The sequence below is a fragment of the Mus pahari genome, chromosome 1 (assembly GCF_900095145.1).
Source record: "Mus pahari chromosome 1, PAHARI_EIJ_v1.1, whole genome shotgun sequence".
NCBI lineage: Eukaryota > Metazoa > Chordata > Mammalia > Rodentia > Muridae > Mus > Mus pahari.
This window is the reverse complement of record NC_034590.1, coordinates 45,715,788-45,733,229: the sequence shown is the minus strand read 5'-3', so window position 1 is coordinate 45,733,229 and position 17,442 is coordinate 45,715,788. Positions and strand designations below refer to the sequence as shown.

Below are 17,442 nucleotides of genomic sequence, written 5' to 3'. Positions count from 1 at the left end.
CCTGCCCCTGAAGAAAGCTGCTTTGAGGGCTGGGGTCTGGGTGAGATGTGAAGGCACAGTGATAGAAACAGGACATCAAATAAAGCAACCGGGGTCAGCCAGAGGGGATTCAGATGGGGACCTGGGAGATGTTACCAGGAGCCAAATCAGAAGGAAAAGATGTCGGCCTTCCAAGGAGAGTGGAGAGACTAAAAAACGTAATTAATTTATTAAATACTAGACATTAAATTAGAATAGGCAGTAAGATACTCTGTGTCATAAAGAACTAGGCTTTGAGGGGTAAAACTTGATGGTGGAGAAATTCTAAAGGCCCTCTTGCTGCCTCCAATTATGTGGCTATTAAATAGACTATTGACTGTCATTAAGTAAGGTTGAAACTGCACTTCAGCAGATCGTGCATATGTGTGTGTGTGTATGTGTGTGTGTGTGTGTGTGTGTGTGTGTGTGTGTGTGTGTGTGTGTATGTGCACTTATGGTGATAATATACATATAAATTTAGTGCACTGCTCTGCCATAACCTCTTCCCAGAGAATCCTCATTTAATGATAGTTTCCCCAGATGAATAGCTTCACTGGGATGCCAATTCTTTGCTGTACACCAGCCCCTTCTCTGAAAGGTTCCATAGAACCTTTAAATTACAAGTACAATACAAGATACCTTCCTAACCACACCTCCTAGAAATCCGGGGGATTTTGAATGAATAAAAAATAGACATATATGACTTTTCTACAACACAGGCTCAAAATGTGGAGCCAAGGACACACGTTCATGCTTTACCCAGCCAATACAATAGCAAGATAGGATGAAGTTGTGTGGCCATCGGACAGAATCTGACAGCTGGATAAAAAAATGGATAAAAAGTCCTGAGCATTGCAAGAGCCTGTTCTCTAAAACAAAGAACCCCATTCACTCTTCACTCGCCTCCTGCCTCCTCCATTCCACACAGCAACACTATTAATGTTATCTATCCTGCCTCTAAAGGATAGATTGTTGCCACATTTGGCTAGGGGCACTGCTGAGTTAATCTTGTTGCCTCTGTTGAATTGCTGGTGTCTTGAGTTTAGGGTACATATGAAGAACAACATCTCACCACCCATGAAAGAAGGCAAGAGAGGAGAGGGAGTGATACTGAGTCACATTGGTGCAAAAGCTACACTGTACTGAATCGTGTCATCATGTGGATTAGCCAAGGGAGACTGCCTCCAGAGGCATCTACTACCAGTCTCGAATGGGTGCCTCTGTTTCAAGTGTTCAACTGGGACATGGGAGGATCTGAAAGTTCCGAATCCCCATGAAATTCCTGGGCTATGGCTGAGACCAAGACATGGCCCTTTATGGAAAGTTCAGAGTAAGGTGGTTTTGTTCTGTAGTCCCCCAGGTGAGCTCTGGGGTCTCCTGGTGATTGAAGAGGGCTTTGCAAGGAAGAGCTGTGTTTATAAATAATGCATTTCCTTTGTCTTGCAGGAATTCTGGAGGCAGAGGTACAATCAGATCAGCTGTGAACAGCTTACATAGCAAATCTAATAGGTTTGTAAATTAGATTTTGTGTTCATTTGTTTTTGCTGTAAGGCAGCTATTAATCTGCTTCTCCTCTTTGCTGGATGGTGCCCTTCTTACTTAGCAAATAGATCTGTTTCATTTCTTGGGGTTTGCATTTCCTTAATCACTTTTGAGGGGAGCTGTCAATGGGAGATCACATGAAATGGTCCATGGGGCTAGAGAGGTTGTGGAGACGGGAAATACAGATGGGTAAAAGTTACCTTCTGGAAAAGAGCCCACCCACTTTGTAGAGCTTGAAGTACCACCAACTTACTTGTAACCTGGATTTTTGCTGAGCAGTGGAGCCCCTCAAGCAAGCTAGGACTTTAATCCAATTTCACTGTAGCTGATGGCTTGTCTGGGGATTGAGATGGGAATAAAGCATTCGAGAACTTTGCTGAGACATCTTAAAATACATAGGGAGTCAACTAAGTAATGTTAACTCTAATTATTGGATGTGCACTCTAAATTCTGAAAGAGCACTCTTACATAGTATGACTGGAAGCCTTCAGGACAGTCCTTGGCTACGGGGCAGATTGGTGCAGAGAACTGTGCAGATGCTTCGTAAGGCAACAAACTCAGATTCGCCGCAGACGCCCCATGCTTCTAATTCTCCGTTCTCCACAAAATGATGATTGCCATAGCTCTGACCTCTGTCTCAAAGCCCAAGCTTAAAGAGCAGGGAGGCAAGAAGTGAGATCTTAAACATGAGCAAAGGCTATTGTTCCAATAGCTGTTCCTGTTTAACTTCCTCAATGTCCTGTTTTGATACTGCTGGAAACAAGAGGTCCACAACATTCAGAGGCCACATTTGTCATTCTTCCTTTTTTTTTTCAGGTCTTTTGACCATGCCTGACCTATAAAATATGTCTGATCTTGACCCTGTGTAGCTGGAGGGAGAAACTGTTCTCGCTCACCATCATTGCTCTACAGCTCTAATGGCCTCAACCATATGGCACTTCAAATCAAACATATCTTTTGTCTAAAATGAAAACACGGCCAAAATAAAGAAAGCCACATATTCCTATACTTCTCTCTGTTTTACTATGGGGAAATGTCCCCTTTTGGAGACAGGTGACCCTGTCCACCAAGCCCAAGTCTCCATGGTAACCTGAGGAGGCAGAGCCAGATTGAGTCTGAGAACTAAGCAGTCTTGGGAGCCAGGCAGCCCTGGATTCAATGCTGAGTTTTCTAGGTAGGGCTTCAGGCAAGTAAATTCACCCTCTGGGTCTTAGTACACCATGCAATTCAATTAATAAAGCAGCCACTTAGAACTGCAAACTGTAAGGCTCTGTATAGCCAATTTCTGAGATGATCAATTCATGCATCAGACACTTGCTGCTGTCACTAGATGTATTGATAGCATCAGAGAGTGGTGACTGAGGGTAAAGTTCAAAAGTGAATCAACTTAATCTCAAAATGAACCTGTAGTGTTTGAGAGATGTCCTGGGCCCTAAAGGGCATATTTATGGAAGAGAACTAAACTCCTTCGGTCAACCAGCTGACTTTGTATAGTACAGAACATATAAATCATGTAAACAGAGGTAGTCCCTACAGATAGTTAAGCCATCCCCTTTATCATATAGACATGAAGGCAAAACCCAGAAACCTGAAGAGACCTTGCCATGCCCCCTACCCAGACAGCCACAGGGTGAAGTTTCACAGCAAGGCTAGCTATGTATGATAGGATAGCTGGGACTTAGAATGTTATCATTATCAGTGCCTGGATCCTTCACTTCTTTTACCACCTTGTACCTAAGAGAAGTCTGGAGACCCCCACCTACAGAAATCTGAGCAGGTCCCCACTACAAGCCTCCGTGATTCCAAAGCCCCAAAGTTTTCTTCCTGAGTGTGCCTGATGCCATGCAAAATGCCCTGTTTCTGGGGGAGCATCACCAGGGCCAAACCCATGAGACACCGGCCATGATGGTTTTAGAAAGACCATGTTATTCCAAACAGGGAGATGTTTCTGTCACTCACTCCTACTAATGCACGTTTCAGTGAATACTGGGGAGTCTTAGGATGTGACAGCTGTACTCATGGTCCTGAGTTTACTGCTGGGGTCTCTAGCCACGCAGAAGCTGGCAGTAAGTACCAGGGATGGGAAGATGGTTCAGTGGGTCACGTGCTTGCTGCACAAGCTCAAGATGTGTTCAATCTGAAGGACCCATATTCAACAACAACAAAATTATAGATAGGTATAGAGGTGCACACTTGTAATTCTAGCACTTGGAAAACAGAGACAGGAAGGTCCCTGGGGCTGGCTAGCTAGACAGTCCAACTGAACTGCGGGGTTCCAGGTTCAGTGAGAGACGCTGCCTCAAAAAGTAAGACAGAGAACAGTTAAGAAAGATACCTAACAACCTCCTTTAGGCACACGTAGAAGACAGTACCAGAGGGGATACAGCCACACCAGCCCCCCTGGAGGCCTTCCCAGTGGTAGGAAACAACAGTAATCCTTTAAGAACACTGGAACCTCAGTGCCTGGTATGTTCCTCTTAGATGTCGTCTTTCTGTAAAGATCTAAACTGTAGACCAGAGGGGTAAGGGGATTTCTCATGGTTGCCCAGTTTGCAAAAAAATCTCTCCATGATACCTTCAGCTTCCTTCCATGATACCATAAAATTTGGAGGTTTGGGCTTTCTGTTTTCTTCTGTAAGTTCCCTTAAGCCTGTGTACTAGATACACACTCTGAATCCTTTCATGGTGTATCCTCTGCAAAGCTATGTGGTCTATCCTCTTCAAAGCTACAAAACAGGTGCTGAAAAGCAAAGGGGGAAGGAGTAAGGAGAGACGGAGGTGGGCAGATGGGCCAAGCATTGCCACACACACAGGGTAGACCCTAAAAGAATTTGTTCCCAACCTGCATAAAGCAAAATAGAGTATTGAGTTCAGGCATCGCTAACAGGATTTTATCTTTTTGAACTTGGTTGTTCCAAGATAAATGTCCAGGACAGAGGTGTTTGGTTTGAACTCTCAAAGGCTATAGCGTTCAGCATTACAAACCCACTTATTATTCTAACGGAGAGAATGTGCTGCCTGCTAGACAGAAGGAACTTGGGATGTGACCCACATGTATCTCTGTGCACTGGCAGGAGGCAGGCTGGCTTCTAGACCACCTTCAAAGATATCAGTGTAGCCTGGTTTCTTAGAAACCTACTAGCATAGGTTTCAAGCGTCTGAGATCAAAAGGCCCTGCTGTCCCTGAGTCAGACAGAAAGATAGTTTATATCCAGCATTGCGATCTGCTTCAGGAATACAAAGCCAGCTAGCGCCTTCCTCCATGCCAGGATTCTCAGGACCAATGTCAATGCCAAATTCAACAAGTGGTTATTTATTGGATACCTGCTATGTTAAACCATTATGAAATGGAGAAGTGAATGAGTAAAATCCCCCACTTGAAGTCTAGTAAGACAGGCAGATACAAGACTGATAAATCTATCATAGGTGGATGATTTTTCTATCAGAAAAAAAAAATAGCAACAGAAGGACCAATGATATGGCACAGTGATCAAAGTCACTTGCCCCAAAGGCTGACGATCTGAGTTCAATTCCCAGGACCCATGGAAGGAGAGACTGGACTCCTGCCCCTTGTCCTGTCACCTTCACACACACACACACACACACACACACACACACACACACAATTTGAACAAGTTTTAAAAGGAAGAAAGTGACAGGAAGGAGGGAAAAGGGGTGAAACCACAGGACTTTGACCTATGTGGGCTTAGCTATCTTTGTGAAGTCTGTGGGCCAGCATGTACTAGTTTATGATTTCCCCTTGTGAGCGGTCTTCACTGTAGCTAAGAAAGGAAACTGTACGGTCCTGGCAGACAGTGGCTAGTTCCCTCGAAGCAGAGATGGGAGGGAGGGAAGAGCAGTTGTAGAACTCCACTTCCTGTTTCTAAGAACCAGCATCTACAGGCTATTCCTGGGGGAGAGAGCTCGTGCATTCTAGAAGATAAATAGACTTCCCTTCTCAGGTAATAACGGCAATTTTGCTCTTGTGAAGTTTACATTCAAGCCCGTGCAAAAACAGAACTATTAGACGTACGTGTCATGGGCAGGCTCACAGATCATCTCTACATCCGTGTTTCTTTTTCCCCCTTCCAGAGCTGAAGTTGCAATAAATGGCTCTTCGCCGCCAGTTGTCGCTGACAGAAGTAATGAAAGCCTTAAGCATAACGTCCAGCCAGCCTCATCCAAATGGAGACACAACCAGACACTCTCTCTGAAGATCAGGTATCGGTCGGTCACTACGGAGCAAGAGAGGAAGGGGCTGGCCTGGCCCACTCTGCCAGGGGCCTCCAAACTGCTGCTCTCTGTTATTTAAAGAAGCCAGGATAGAAGTAAACTGTATCCCTCCCGAGGAAACCGGTTTCATCTGTTAAATGATCAACTAAATATCAAAACCTGGGACAAGCCCCGTGTGAATATGTGGCCATTTGGACAAGGGGAGGTCCTGGGTGAGCCTACCTACCCCACAGGGTCCTCTGGTCAGGCCAGGAGTTCTGCTTCTAGGCAGCTCAGGTTACAGTTTGCCTCTTTCTCCAATACAAAGAGTTGCTTCTTGTTTGTCTCACCCTGATATTTGTGTCCCCGTTCTATGACAGTCCCTCACCTGTCTGCACCTCCCATGGCCCTTGTAGAATGCAATCCTATGTCCTCACCGCCACTAACAGGAGAACACAACAACTCTAGCTGAGAGATCCAGAGCTGACCTGACATGTGGTAGACCAACAACAGAGCGACCTGTCTGAGCCAGAAAAAAAGAAAAGGTTTCTTTGTCCTGCCTTGGTGCCTTCAGATTGCAATCATCCTTGGGTGGTAGGCACGGAAAGAAGTTATAACTTCATCCCTTGGGAATCTGGGTTAACGTGCTGTTGTGATCCACCCGGCAGCTACTCATCCCTCTAGGCATTGAGCTGTGCAGCCCGGGCTGCTGGCATGAATAGACATGTTAGGCAGAAAAACACAAAAGTAAGCAAAGGCAACTCAGTAGGGTGTTCACACCAGGCAGTACTGTAGCTTGCAAATATTCGAAGTTAAGGAGATTGCACTGACGAGAGCTATTTATTTTCTAAGGGGTCCAAGAAGGCTACTAGGAAAGGTCTAGTTTTGAAGAATAAGTAGGAGTTTGTCAAGTGTGCCATGCTGCATCCTGCACGCGCAGAGTCTGAATATGGTATTTGTGAGGAGGGCTGATGATCCTGCAGGGCATCAGCGTGCTGAAGCAAAGGTGGAGGGCACCATACAATGTAGCAAGAGGCAGGGAGTTGCCACATCTGGTGGCTCCACCCCCTAGCTCTAGATGTTCCACAGGAAGACAAAAAAGAGCATAGGACTAAAGAGTACTGACATCTGGGAACCCAGGAACTGAGAAGCCAGCTGGAAGAGCTGCCACGGGGACCACCCTTTCTCAGCACCTCTTTAGGGAACACCTAGGTGATACCCGACAACCCCCCCCCCCCCATTGCACTGTCCAAACAGCCATGTGATTTCATCTGGGACTCAGTGGAACTGACAAGACAGATGCACAGCAGCAAACCTCACTAACCCGTGGCTAAAGCCACAGCAGTTATTCTTCCTAGATGGCTCTAGAGGCCAGTGTCCTGAGCACTGCCCCAGCAGCTCTAGGAGAAGCCTTCTTGCCTCTGCTGGCTTCTTGGGACTCCGGGTGTCCCTGTGGTTGCATTACCCTGATATCTATCTCTTCTGCCCCGTCGCCTGAGCCAGTACAACCTCATCCTCTGTTTCTCACAGGATGTGGTCCATGGATTTAGAGCCCATAGGGAATCCAAGATGATCTCATCCCAAGATCCTTAATCTTGAGAAACACTGTTTCTGAGTAAAATCACATCCATGGGCCCCAAAGATTTGGAATTGGCCATATCTATCAGGTTGCCACCATATTCCATGCTCCCCACTATAGCACATGAGGGTAAAAATCTATACCCAGAACCTAGCTATAGGTTCAGCAGCTTCTGGCCCTTTTCTGTAGGAACTCTGAAAAGAAGATGAGAAGTAGAGAGACGCACACGTTCATGTGTACTCATGTGCACACACATGCACACACTCACACACACGCATGCATACACACATACCCCATTTGTGATGAAGAGCAGACCATTGTTTCCATAAGGAGTCTGCAGACACCAGCCACTGTAGAAGGAACAATATCTGCCTCCACCCAGAGGGAGAAGGAATTTCCCTCCACTCAATTAGTTGCCAAAATTATTCACAATAAAAGATTCTGTAAGTGATTTGGAATGATATTTAATAATTGATTGTAATTTCTCATAATTAGTTAGAAATTAATTCCCTCACAGAGGTATTTATTTATGAGCTTTCTGGGGGCTTTCTTTGCTTTTAAATACTTTGGGGTAAGTAATTGCAAGGGATATTAGCAATTTCCAAACCATATTAGTATGTCAAGTTATATAATCTTTAGTGAAGTGTAGTAAATAAAACGCTTTTGTTTCCCACTAAGAAGTAAGAAGTGCTCAGCCAAGGTAGTTCTCCCCCTGCACGGTTCCTGGAGACTCCAGTCACTAATGTGCAGTGGCTAATGGGTGGAGCATGCCATGCCCCAGGGCTTCTGGCTGTCCCTTGGCTACCTCAGAACATCCCAAGCCTGGATGTGCATCCGTCATCATCTGACCTGGAGCCTGACAGAATCAGGCTTCTTCAGGTATCAGCCGCAGCTTCTAGATCATCCTCGCTTCCAGGTATCTAGACGTGCAACCTCCTGGGACTTGCCTCGGAGTATATACCTCTCAAGCTTTGCAGGTTCAAGGCTCAGGGTTACCAAATGCACATCCAGGTAGAGTCACATATTCGCAAGCCACACGAGCATTCTGTGGATGGAGACAAGCTCCCCTGGGCCTGTTAATGGGGCCTAGCTGCAGGAGATGCAATTAGATCAGCTGACCCAAGCATGCAGCCCCTTCCCTGTATGACTGAAATCACTGTCCTGTCTTTTTGGTGGTGGTGGTGGTGGGTTTTTGTTTGTTTGTCAAGAAACTTTTCCAGAAATCCCTAGCTGTCTATATCTCTCTGTCTCTGTCTCTGTCTCTGTCTCTCTCTGTCTCTCTCTCTCTCTCTCTCTCTCTCTCTCTCAGCACCTCTTTTGGGACCACCTAGGTGAGAGCCGACACACACACACACACACACACACACACACACACACACCCCGTTACACTGTCCAAACAGCCACGTGATTTCCTCTGGGACTCAGTGGAACTGACAAGACAGATGCACAGCAGCAAATCTCACTAACCTGTGGCTAAAGCCACAGCAGTTTTTAGTTATTCTCCCTAGATGGCTCTAGAAGCCAGTGTTCTCTCTCTCTCTCTCTCTCTCTCTCTCTCTCTCTCTCTCTCTCTCTCTCTCTCTCTCTCTCTCTCTCTCTCTCTCTCTCTCTTTCTCTCTCTCTCATATATATATGTGTGTGTGTGTGTGTGTGTGTGTGTGTGTGTGTGTGTTAGATATATATGTATATGGTGTATATATAAATATACATCATATACATTTACATATACATATATAGACCAGTCTGTCCTTGAACTCAGACATTCCCCTAGCTTTGCCTCCCAGTTGCTGGGACTAAAGGTGTGTGCTGTCTGTCATCTGTGTGTAGGCGTGTGCTTGTGGAGGACAGAGGTCAACCTCTGACCTTGTTCCTCAGGAGCTGTGCACCTTAGTTTTTGAGACAGTCTCTCATTAGCCTGGAACCTGTTGAGTAGGCTAGACTGGCTAACATTTGAGCCCTGGAGATCTGTGTGTCTTCACTTCTCCAGGACTGGAATCACAGGCACACGCCACTGTGCCTGGATTTTTTAAATGTCGGTTCTGAAGATGGGACTTTCATGACAAACACTTTACCAACTGTGCTATCTCTCTAACCCCCTCCAGAAGCCTCTCTCTGTGCCCGCTGCCGTCCTCTCCTGTGCCCGCTGCCGTCCTCTCCTGTGCCCACCGCTGTCCTCTCGTGTGCCCACTGCCATCCTCTATTTCAAACTGTGGCCTCTGCATCTTAATTGTTGTTACCTCTGTGTGTGTGTGTGTGTGTGTGTGTGTGTGCACACGCACACGCGCATATGTGTGTGTGTGTGTATGTCTAGATAGATAGATAGATAGATAGATAGATAGATAGATAGATAGATAGATAGATAGATAGAATTCCTAAGTATATAGACACAACTGGCTGAGTCTGTATGTTACTTATACTGACACTTATACTTACTTATACTTTGTATATCATTTCAGGGCTGATCATTTGGCATTGGACAACCAATGGGGGGTGATTCTCTGCTTTCAGTTCCTTAGCTATCTCTGGTTCTTTCCTAATGTTGTTGGTGGTATGAGTGCTGTTCCCCCCACACACATTAATATGTCCATTAGTATCATCCTATAGGTATGACCTATAAGCTACATATAGGTCCTTAGGTTTCTGTAAGTGACCTCCTCGCTGGTACTCAGGCTCCTAGAGACAGGCTGTGTTAGAAGTAAACTCTCATGGTAATTTCATGGAGACATCTACTCCTTTCCAGACATGACTCTGGTCTCACCCCGTGCTATTCTAGAACTTTCCCTCTACATCTGACTTACCCTGGAACCTAGAGAGCTGTAGTTTGATCACTTTCCTCCGAATACACACAGAGGAACATTTTTCTGTACCAGGGGGAATGTCACGATTCATAAACCCCAGGAGACAGCAATCAGAGGAATAACAACAAGTCCACAAAATGGGCCAGTGCACAGACCAGGAGGCCATGCTCACAGGACCACACAGATGGAAGCAATGATTCTCCATCACAGTTCCACAGATCCATCTACCTGTGCCCCACCTCCCACCCCTCCCCAGTGCCCATGCCTAAAGAAGCCTTCCTGGAAAAGTAGAGGGCAATGAGGAATGAGGGCGTACATTACTCTAGCTTCTCGCTATGCTTTTAGATCTTCCTGTTAGATGGTAGTTCCCCTAAGATAGACAATTTGATGAAGGGTGGGCCAAAGAACTGCCTTTGCCCAGTAAAAAAGGTTTCCTGCTGTTTATGCAACACCAACCCATCTAGGGAAGTGGTTCTCAACCTATGGGTTGAGATACCTATGACATTTGACCTTTTCACAAGGATGGCAGGTCAGATACCCTGCATATTAGATATTTACACTGTGATTCATAAAAGTAGCAAAATTACAGTGATGAAGTAGTAACAAAAGATAAATTATGGTTGAGGGCCACGACGACATGAAGAACTGTAATAAATGTTCACAGCATTAGGAATATTGAAAGCCACTGCTCTAGGGACTTCTGTAAAGCTTAGGGAGCATTCCTGAGGGCAACTGAGCTTTGGGTGCGCTCACCATATTTTCTGGGTTGCAGCATCCTTAGGTGACACAGGATAAAACATCTGAGCCAGTACAGAGCATCTAGCAGCATGGAGTCTTTCTTCATTTGGTTTTCACAGGAAGCAAATTTTAAAGTTCTTGGATGCGGAGAAGGATATTTCTGTCCTTAAGGGGACCCTGAAGCCTGGAGACATTATTCATTATATCTTTGATCGAGACAGCACAATGAACGTGTCCCAGAACCTCTATGAACTCCTCCCAAGAACCTCACCTCTGAAGAATAAGCATTTCCAGACTTGTGCCATCGTGGGCAACTCAGGGGTCTTGCTGAACAGCGGCTGTGGCCAGGAGATTGACACACACAGCTTTGTCATAAGGTAACCATCCACTGGCAAGCAAGGGTTGTGGCACTGAATGGCAGGTATATGGAAGTATATTAATGTGGCTGAAACAAGCCACATTAACTGGGCACATCCTGTTCTCAACCTTCATTGCTTGTCATAATGGCTTTGAGAGAGAATTAATGGCTTATCTCATTGCTGTGAACCAGACATCACACAAAAGCAGCTTATAGGAGGAAGGTCTCATTTGCAGCCCAGGGTTTGAGGGTCCATCATGATGGAGAAAGCATGGCAGCACTAGTTTGAGGCAGCTGCTGGATTGCATCTGCAGTGAAGAAGCAGATGAGTGTTTGCACAGCTCATTTTCCCCCATCTTGTTCAGCCTGGAAACCCAGCCCATGGGATAGTGTAACACATCCCATAGTGGGACTTCCTTCTTCAGTTAGATCTCTCTGGAATGTCTCTCATAGGCATACTGAGAGGTGTGTGCCCAAATCCAATCATGTTGACAATGAAGATTAGCCATCACAGGGAACCTTGTCTCCAATCACAATGTACATCTAATCAATTAAATCACCTGTAGGACCGGACCAGGGAATTCTCTGTGACCCAGGGAATTTAAGGGATTCTGGATTGTATCTAAGGTTGGGAATCAGAGAGAGAGAGAGTACAGAGATGGGCAGACTATGACCCTTAGCATGTCTTGTAACTTTATTATAACACAACCACTCCTGCCCACCCTCACCCTGCTAATAGTGTTCTGGGCAAAGCTGGGGTGTTTTTGCTAAAGAAATACAGAGCACATACAGGCTGCAAAGTTGGGAATATTTATTGTCTGGCTCCTTACAGAAACAGCTTGTTCTCTGAAAACACTAAACAGAACCTGGTACAAAAGGGATAAGAAAATCTGGATGGATAGTTACTGGGCTGAGAAACTCTTCCCAGTATTCTAGAAGGTTCCACTTGTAACGTTAGACTCCCGGAGTCAAAACCTAGGAAATGAAAAGGTGTTACAGAAACTCAGCCATCATTTCCCCTATAATATCAGCGCTTGTTTTGCCATCACTGGAGACATTGTGACAGTTACCCATGGCCCTGGTACCTGACCCTCAAGCCATACAAACACAGAAACAAAGCATTGCTGTCTCCTTGTCAAAAGTAGGACACATGGTGCCTCAAGTTTCATCCCAACCTGGTCCCAGCCCTGGCAGAAATCTGAGCCGAGACACACATTTGTTCTCCTTGACCAGGTCTCTCTGCGCTTGGCAGAGCCAACAGCTCTGCCTCTACATTCCTAAACCCTCCGGTCTAAAGATTGGTTAAGAGAGGGTTTGAAGAGGAAAATGTGTAGGAACTTGTCTGACTGGAAGCCAGAGAGGTGAGGCGTAGGGGACAGCTGTTAAAGTGGAGGACACAGGGTAAAGCGTCCTCCCCGGGTCAGCTCACCACCAGAGTACAGACAGCGGTGAGGGAGCCTTTCTGACCTAGTGTAGCTCTTGCAGGTCCTGACCCTGTACTTTGATATGAGTGATGGGTTTCAACAGTTAGCTTCCCCTGCCATGCAAAGGCCTACTCCTAACTGAGGAGAGAAGATCCACCCTGGATGAACATGGTTGGCATTATCCTATGGGGCTGGGGTCCCAGGCTGAATGTAAAGAGTCTCTAGAGGTCACAGCGAGGGTCCAGCCCACAGTTCCCAGTGTGGGTTCTGAAGCTCATTCTTGGTTCTATTGGTCGTTTGTCATGTGACTTGGAGTAGATCACTCCCCCCTTTCCTGGGCCTTGTTTACAACTGTGAAATGTTTGGGTTGCGTTGGCTGATTCTGAGGATCTCCCGTGATGAAGCCTTTTCAGATTTCTCCGCACTTGAATGTGGCTGTGTATCTGGTGGATATTCAATGCACAGGCATCGGGCAGGAAGTGGGCCTGAGACTGGATTTACCACAAGACCCCAAAGGAGGTATACAGGATGCCTTAGGGAGAGGCTGTTGCCCTGCTGACCCATCCACAAGCTCACATACACAATCAACAGAAAATGATGTCATGAATGTTAGATGATGTAACATATGTGGACATACCCCACCTCCCCACATTATAGTACACCGAGTATTCATTCTCTATAAACTATGTTTCTGCTGCATTGGCTCACCCCCAGTGAGCTCCTGAGATGACAGTAGTCTTTTCTACCAATGTCTGGATCACCTCCAGGCTAAGGACCTGCTAGAACATAGGACGACCCCAAAGGGCCATACTCCAACAACAAATACTGAAAAGGTCATAATGGAGGGCGCCTCTATCATCAAAGTCTGCAAAATCGGTTTTCCTTGTTTATGTTTCTGCCCCCCTCCATGTGAGGGGCATACAGAACATTGCCACTCCCTCAGAAAACTACTGAAAGACAGGACCCCAGGAGTCCTAATAGGTCACAGGACACATGGAGCGAGTGAACTTGTAGCACGTAGCACCTCCCACAAGGAAGAGCAGACTGAACGAGGCGGGATGGGGAATCCAGAGCCGGTTCAGGAGGCTCTGAGATGTGAGATGGCTGAGACAGCTAGGCCCAAGAGGATGGCACAAGACTACAAGGCCAGGATGAGGAGAGATGTCATCCTCAGTTTCATTCTTCTGAGCAGCATACATGCACATACATATATACATGCACATATACACACATACACACACATATACACACACATACATTGCACATACACAGATATATACAGGCACACACATAATATATACGCATATACATGCACATACACAGACATACACAGAAATATACACACATACATGCACATACACACATAAATATACATATACACACACATATGCTCACATACATACACATTCACACATACATATACACACATACCACACACACACATACACACACACAGTAAATTACCATCAACATAGTTCCTTAAGATGTGCTGTGCCCTCAGCGTGTTATTAATAGCAGCAGGCTCATAGCATCCGGTGTTAGCCTGTGCATGCCTATGAGCTTACTCAACTCTCAGCACTATCCTTTCCTGTGAAGAAACTGAGGAAGAGATGGCCAAATTCAGGTGACTAGTTATAGTCAGGGTTAGGCTGTGGAGCTGGCAGCCTCGCTTCAGAACCACAACAGCTACCCCTCGTTTGAGGCTTCCTCTACTCATAACCTGTGGCTACAGCTCTTTCTGGAAGGGGCCAACTCCCTTCCGGCCAGAAGCCAGGCCCATCTCCAACGCAGCTCCCTCACCTAGGACTCTCTTTGAACAGAGCCTAGAGCCACCAGAACCAAGGTCAGAAACACTTCATGCACTCCATGCCAGTGGGAAAGAGCATTTCACACAGGCCCAGCTGCCATGCCCAGCAGCAGTGTCCATACTGGCACATATTATTGGGCAAGCTTGGACCCCACAGACCCCCACACCCACCCCATGTAAGTGTGAAGCCTCTGCTGCGAATGGCCCTGCCCTCAGAGGGTACAAATATGCTGAGATCCCTTCCAGTGGAGGCCTTTCAGATTGTCATTATAATAATCAGTGTGTTTCCTACCTCCCAACCTGTCCTCAAATCTACCAGAGGCCCTGTGCTTCCCTCTTTGCCCCAGGGCAGTTGGTGTTTGTCTGCGGTGAGCCAGACAGGATTCGATCCCCCTGGCTCTGCTCTCAGGACTGGGAGTCAGCCCACAAACAGACCCAACTGTCAGAAAAGCTTTGGGAGCCTGGCTCAGCTGGCCTCGGAGTACTAAGGAGCTATGGGTGGCCCCAGATGGGCCACTGTGATGGACGTACCCATGCCCCACTCTCCATGGCCTACAGCAGGGCCATCGGAAGAGGTCCCCAGCATTTCTCTTCCCAACAATTTTATGCTACCATTGGAGATAGAAAGCCTGGAGCTAGAGGTGGAGATAAGAATTATTTGGGGAGGCTCTGAAGAGTTCATGAGATTCTGAGTCAGACACCAAGAAGTCTGAATCCTAATGGTCCCCTTTCTGGCCCAGGGGATTTGGGCAAGTTAATTGGCAACTGAGGATTACGTTCCTCTCATCTGTAAAATGAATACAGGCTCACAGTAAAGTGAACTGACCAGAGAAAGGGTACAAGCCAAGTGGCCACAGCGTTACCCAGGGCTCAGGGATGCCCCCTTGCTATCGACTTCCTTTCCCAGCCAACGAAGAACAGTTATCACTTAAAGGGCAGGGCCAGCTGGTGTGTATGAAGTGATGGCGCCTGGCCCCGCCCTCACACACAGCCAGCCCCCCCCCATACTGTACATACTTGCTGTGCATTCTCAGACGTATACCCACTGATCTGAAGATTTTTCTCACCAACCGGTCCTCCAGGGAAGACAGAACCTGCAGGCTGTAGACTCAGTCCCTGGGGCCCTCAGGCAGGAAGCCTTGTGTGTACACCTAGGGCAGGACCCTTGAGGGAGGGACCCAAGGCAGTCCTTCAGTGAAGTTCAAGAGCAGGCTGATGAGTTAGGCAAGAGAGTGCGGTGCACAGATCTGCCCACCCTGTTTGTTCCCTCAAGACCCTTCAAATGCCTCTCTACTGGCTTCAGAGCCAAGTCCCTGCATAGCCAACCTCTGAGAGCTCGTCTGGCTGCTCTTTTGTTCCCTGTCATAATCTGCTAGGTAACATTTGTTAGCCAGACCCACCCAACACTCCCTCCTCTGAACACCCTTGCTGCGCCGTATCCTCTACCCTCGGGCAAATTTCTTGTGCCTAAAATCCCATAGCATGGTGGGGTTTTATTTTCTTTTTTAAAGCTGCTTGGAACCCAAGGAGGAAGAGATTTTTAGAAAGTATATGTATGCACATGCATATACATAGATACATATAAATTCTTAAGCTCTGAGGCCTGCTGAATCAGGACCTGGGGAAATCCTATTTTTAACAAGCCTCTGTGGGATTCTTCTGACTTTACAAACTGGAGACAAGCTCTTTTCCTGGGCCTGTCCACCAATGCTCTTTTGCTCCTCCATCCTTTAGATTTCCCTCCCTGCTCTGACACCTGACAGTCCTCTAGTCCACAGAAAGATGACAGCAGTTAGCACTGGCTCTGCCCTCATTACAGTCCAGCAGCCTTCTGAGGACCCACTGTTCATGTGGTGTCCGTCACAGCCAAAGTCGTGGAAGCTCCCAGAAAGCACAGAGAGGCTAAAAAACGCTGCCCATTAGCACACAGGGAAAGCATGCCAGATCCGAGTTTTGAATCTGGAAATCTGTCTTCTGAGCCCTCACTGTAAAGGGTCACCTGTGAAAAAGCAACCTCATTGTGGGACTGAGGGCAAGCACTGTTGCTCCTCTTTTAGACATTAGCCTCTAGGAGAGTGGCATTCTGTGTCTAAGGATATAGCAGAGACTCAGTAAACATTTAAGGCAGGAGGACGAATAAGGATGATAGGAGGTGCTTATTACCCATGAAGCATCCTACATCTATGAGGAAGAAGACAGAAGCAAGAAGCGGCCAAGGACAGGGTCAAGTTCAATGTAAGAAGGGCCCTCTTCTCCAAATGACCATGTTTGCCTTTGATCCCTCAGGTGCAACCTGGCCCCAGTTCAGGAGTATGCCCGGGATGTGGGCCTCAAGACAGACCTAGTGACCATGAACCCCTCCGTCATCCAGCGGGCCTTTGAGGACCTTGTGAATGCCACGTGGCGGGAGAAGCTGCTGCAGCGGCTGCACGGCCTCAATGGGAGCATCCTGTGGATACCTGCCTTCATGGCCCGGGGTGGCAAGGAGCGTGTGGAGTGGGTCAACGCTCTCATCCTGAAGCACCACGTTAACGTGCGCACGGCTTACCCGTCCCTGCGCTTGCTGCACGCAGTCCGAGGGTGAGTAGCCCTCATTGCTAAGGGTGGGCTGTGCACGGTGAGCACGGCTGCCGCTCAGATGCAGTTCCACCTCCACACCCATTAGCCGAATGCTCTTAGCAAGCCTTGCTGAGCCTCCATCAGCAACGAAGGAGATTGGCAAATGGGTATCATCCGGGTGAGCTGCCTCCTTCCCGCGCTCTTAAGAAAGTAATTGGAGGTCGTATTGAGGCTCAGTAGGAACCGGTGCAATGAACTTGGAAAGGAAGATGGTGACTGATAAGTCTCATATCTGCCATCTCAGGTAGGTGATCTCTACCAGCAACAAATAGCAGTGACGGCAATAAGTCACCTTAAGCTCTGTGAACTTTAATTTCCTTGTCAGTAAGTAAGTATGGAGGCAGGGG

The 17,442-nt window shown here is 47.0% G+C and overlaps 1 protein-coding gene across 1 annotated transcript in view; it reads left to right on the top strand.

The window, feature by feature from the left end:
- The window catches only part of St8sia2 (ST8 alpha-N-acetyl-neuraminide alpha-2,8-sialyltransferase 2), a 74,533-nt gene that overhangs the window by 36,146 nt on the left and 20,945 nt on the right, over window positions 1-17,442 (top strand). Inside the window, exons 2-5 of the mRNA XM_021198314.1 lie at window positions 1,465-1,527; window positions 5,653-5,781; window positions 11,007-11,264; window positions 16,763-17,056. Of these exons, the coding sequence (XP_021053973.1) occupies window positions 1,465-1,527; window positions 5,653-5,781; window positions 11,007-11,264; window positions 16,763-17,056 (744 nt within the window). The remainder of the gene's footprint in view (window positions 1-1,464; window positions 1,528-5,652; window positions 5,782-11,006; window positions 11,265-16,762; window positions 17,057-17,442) is intronic.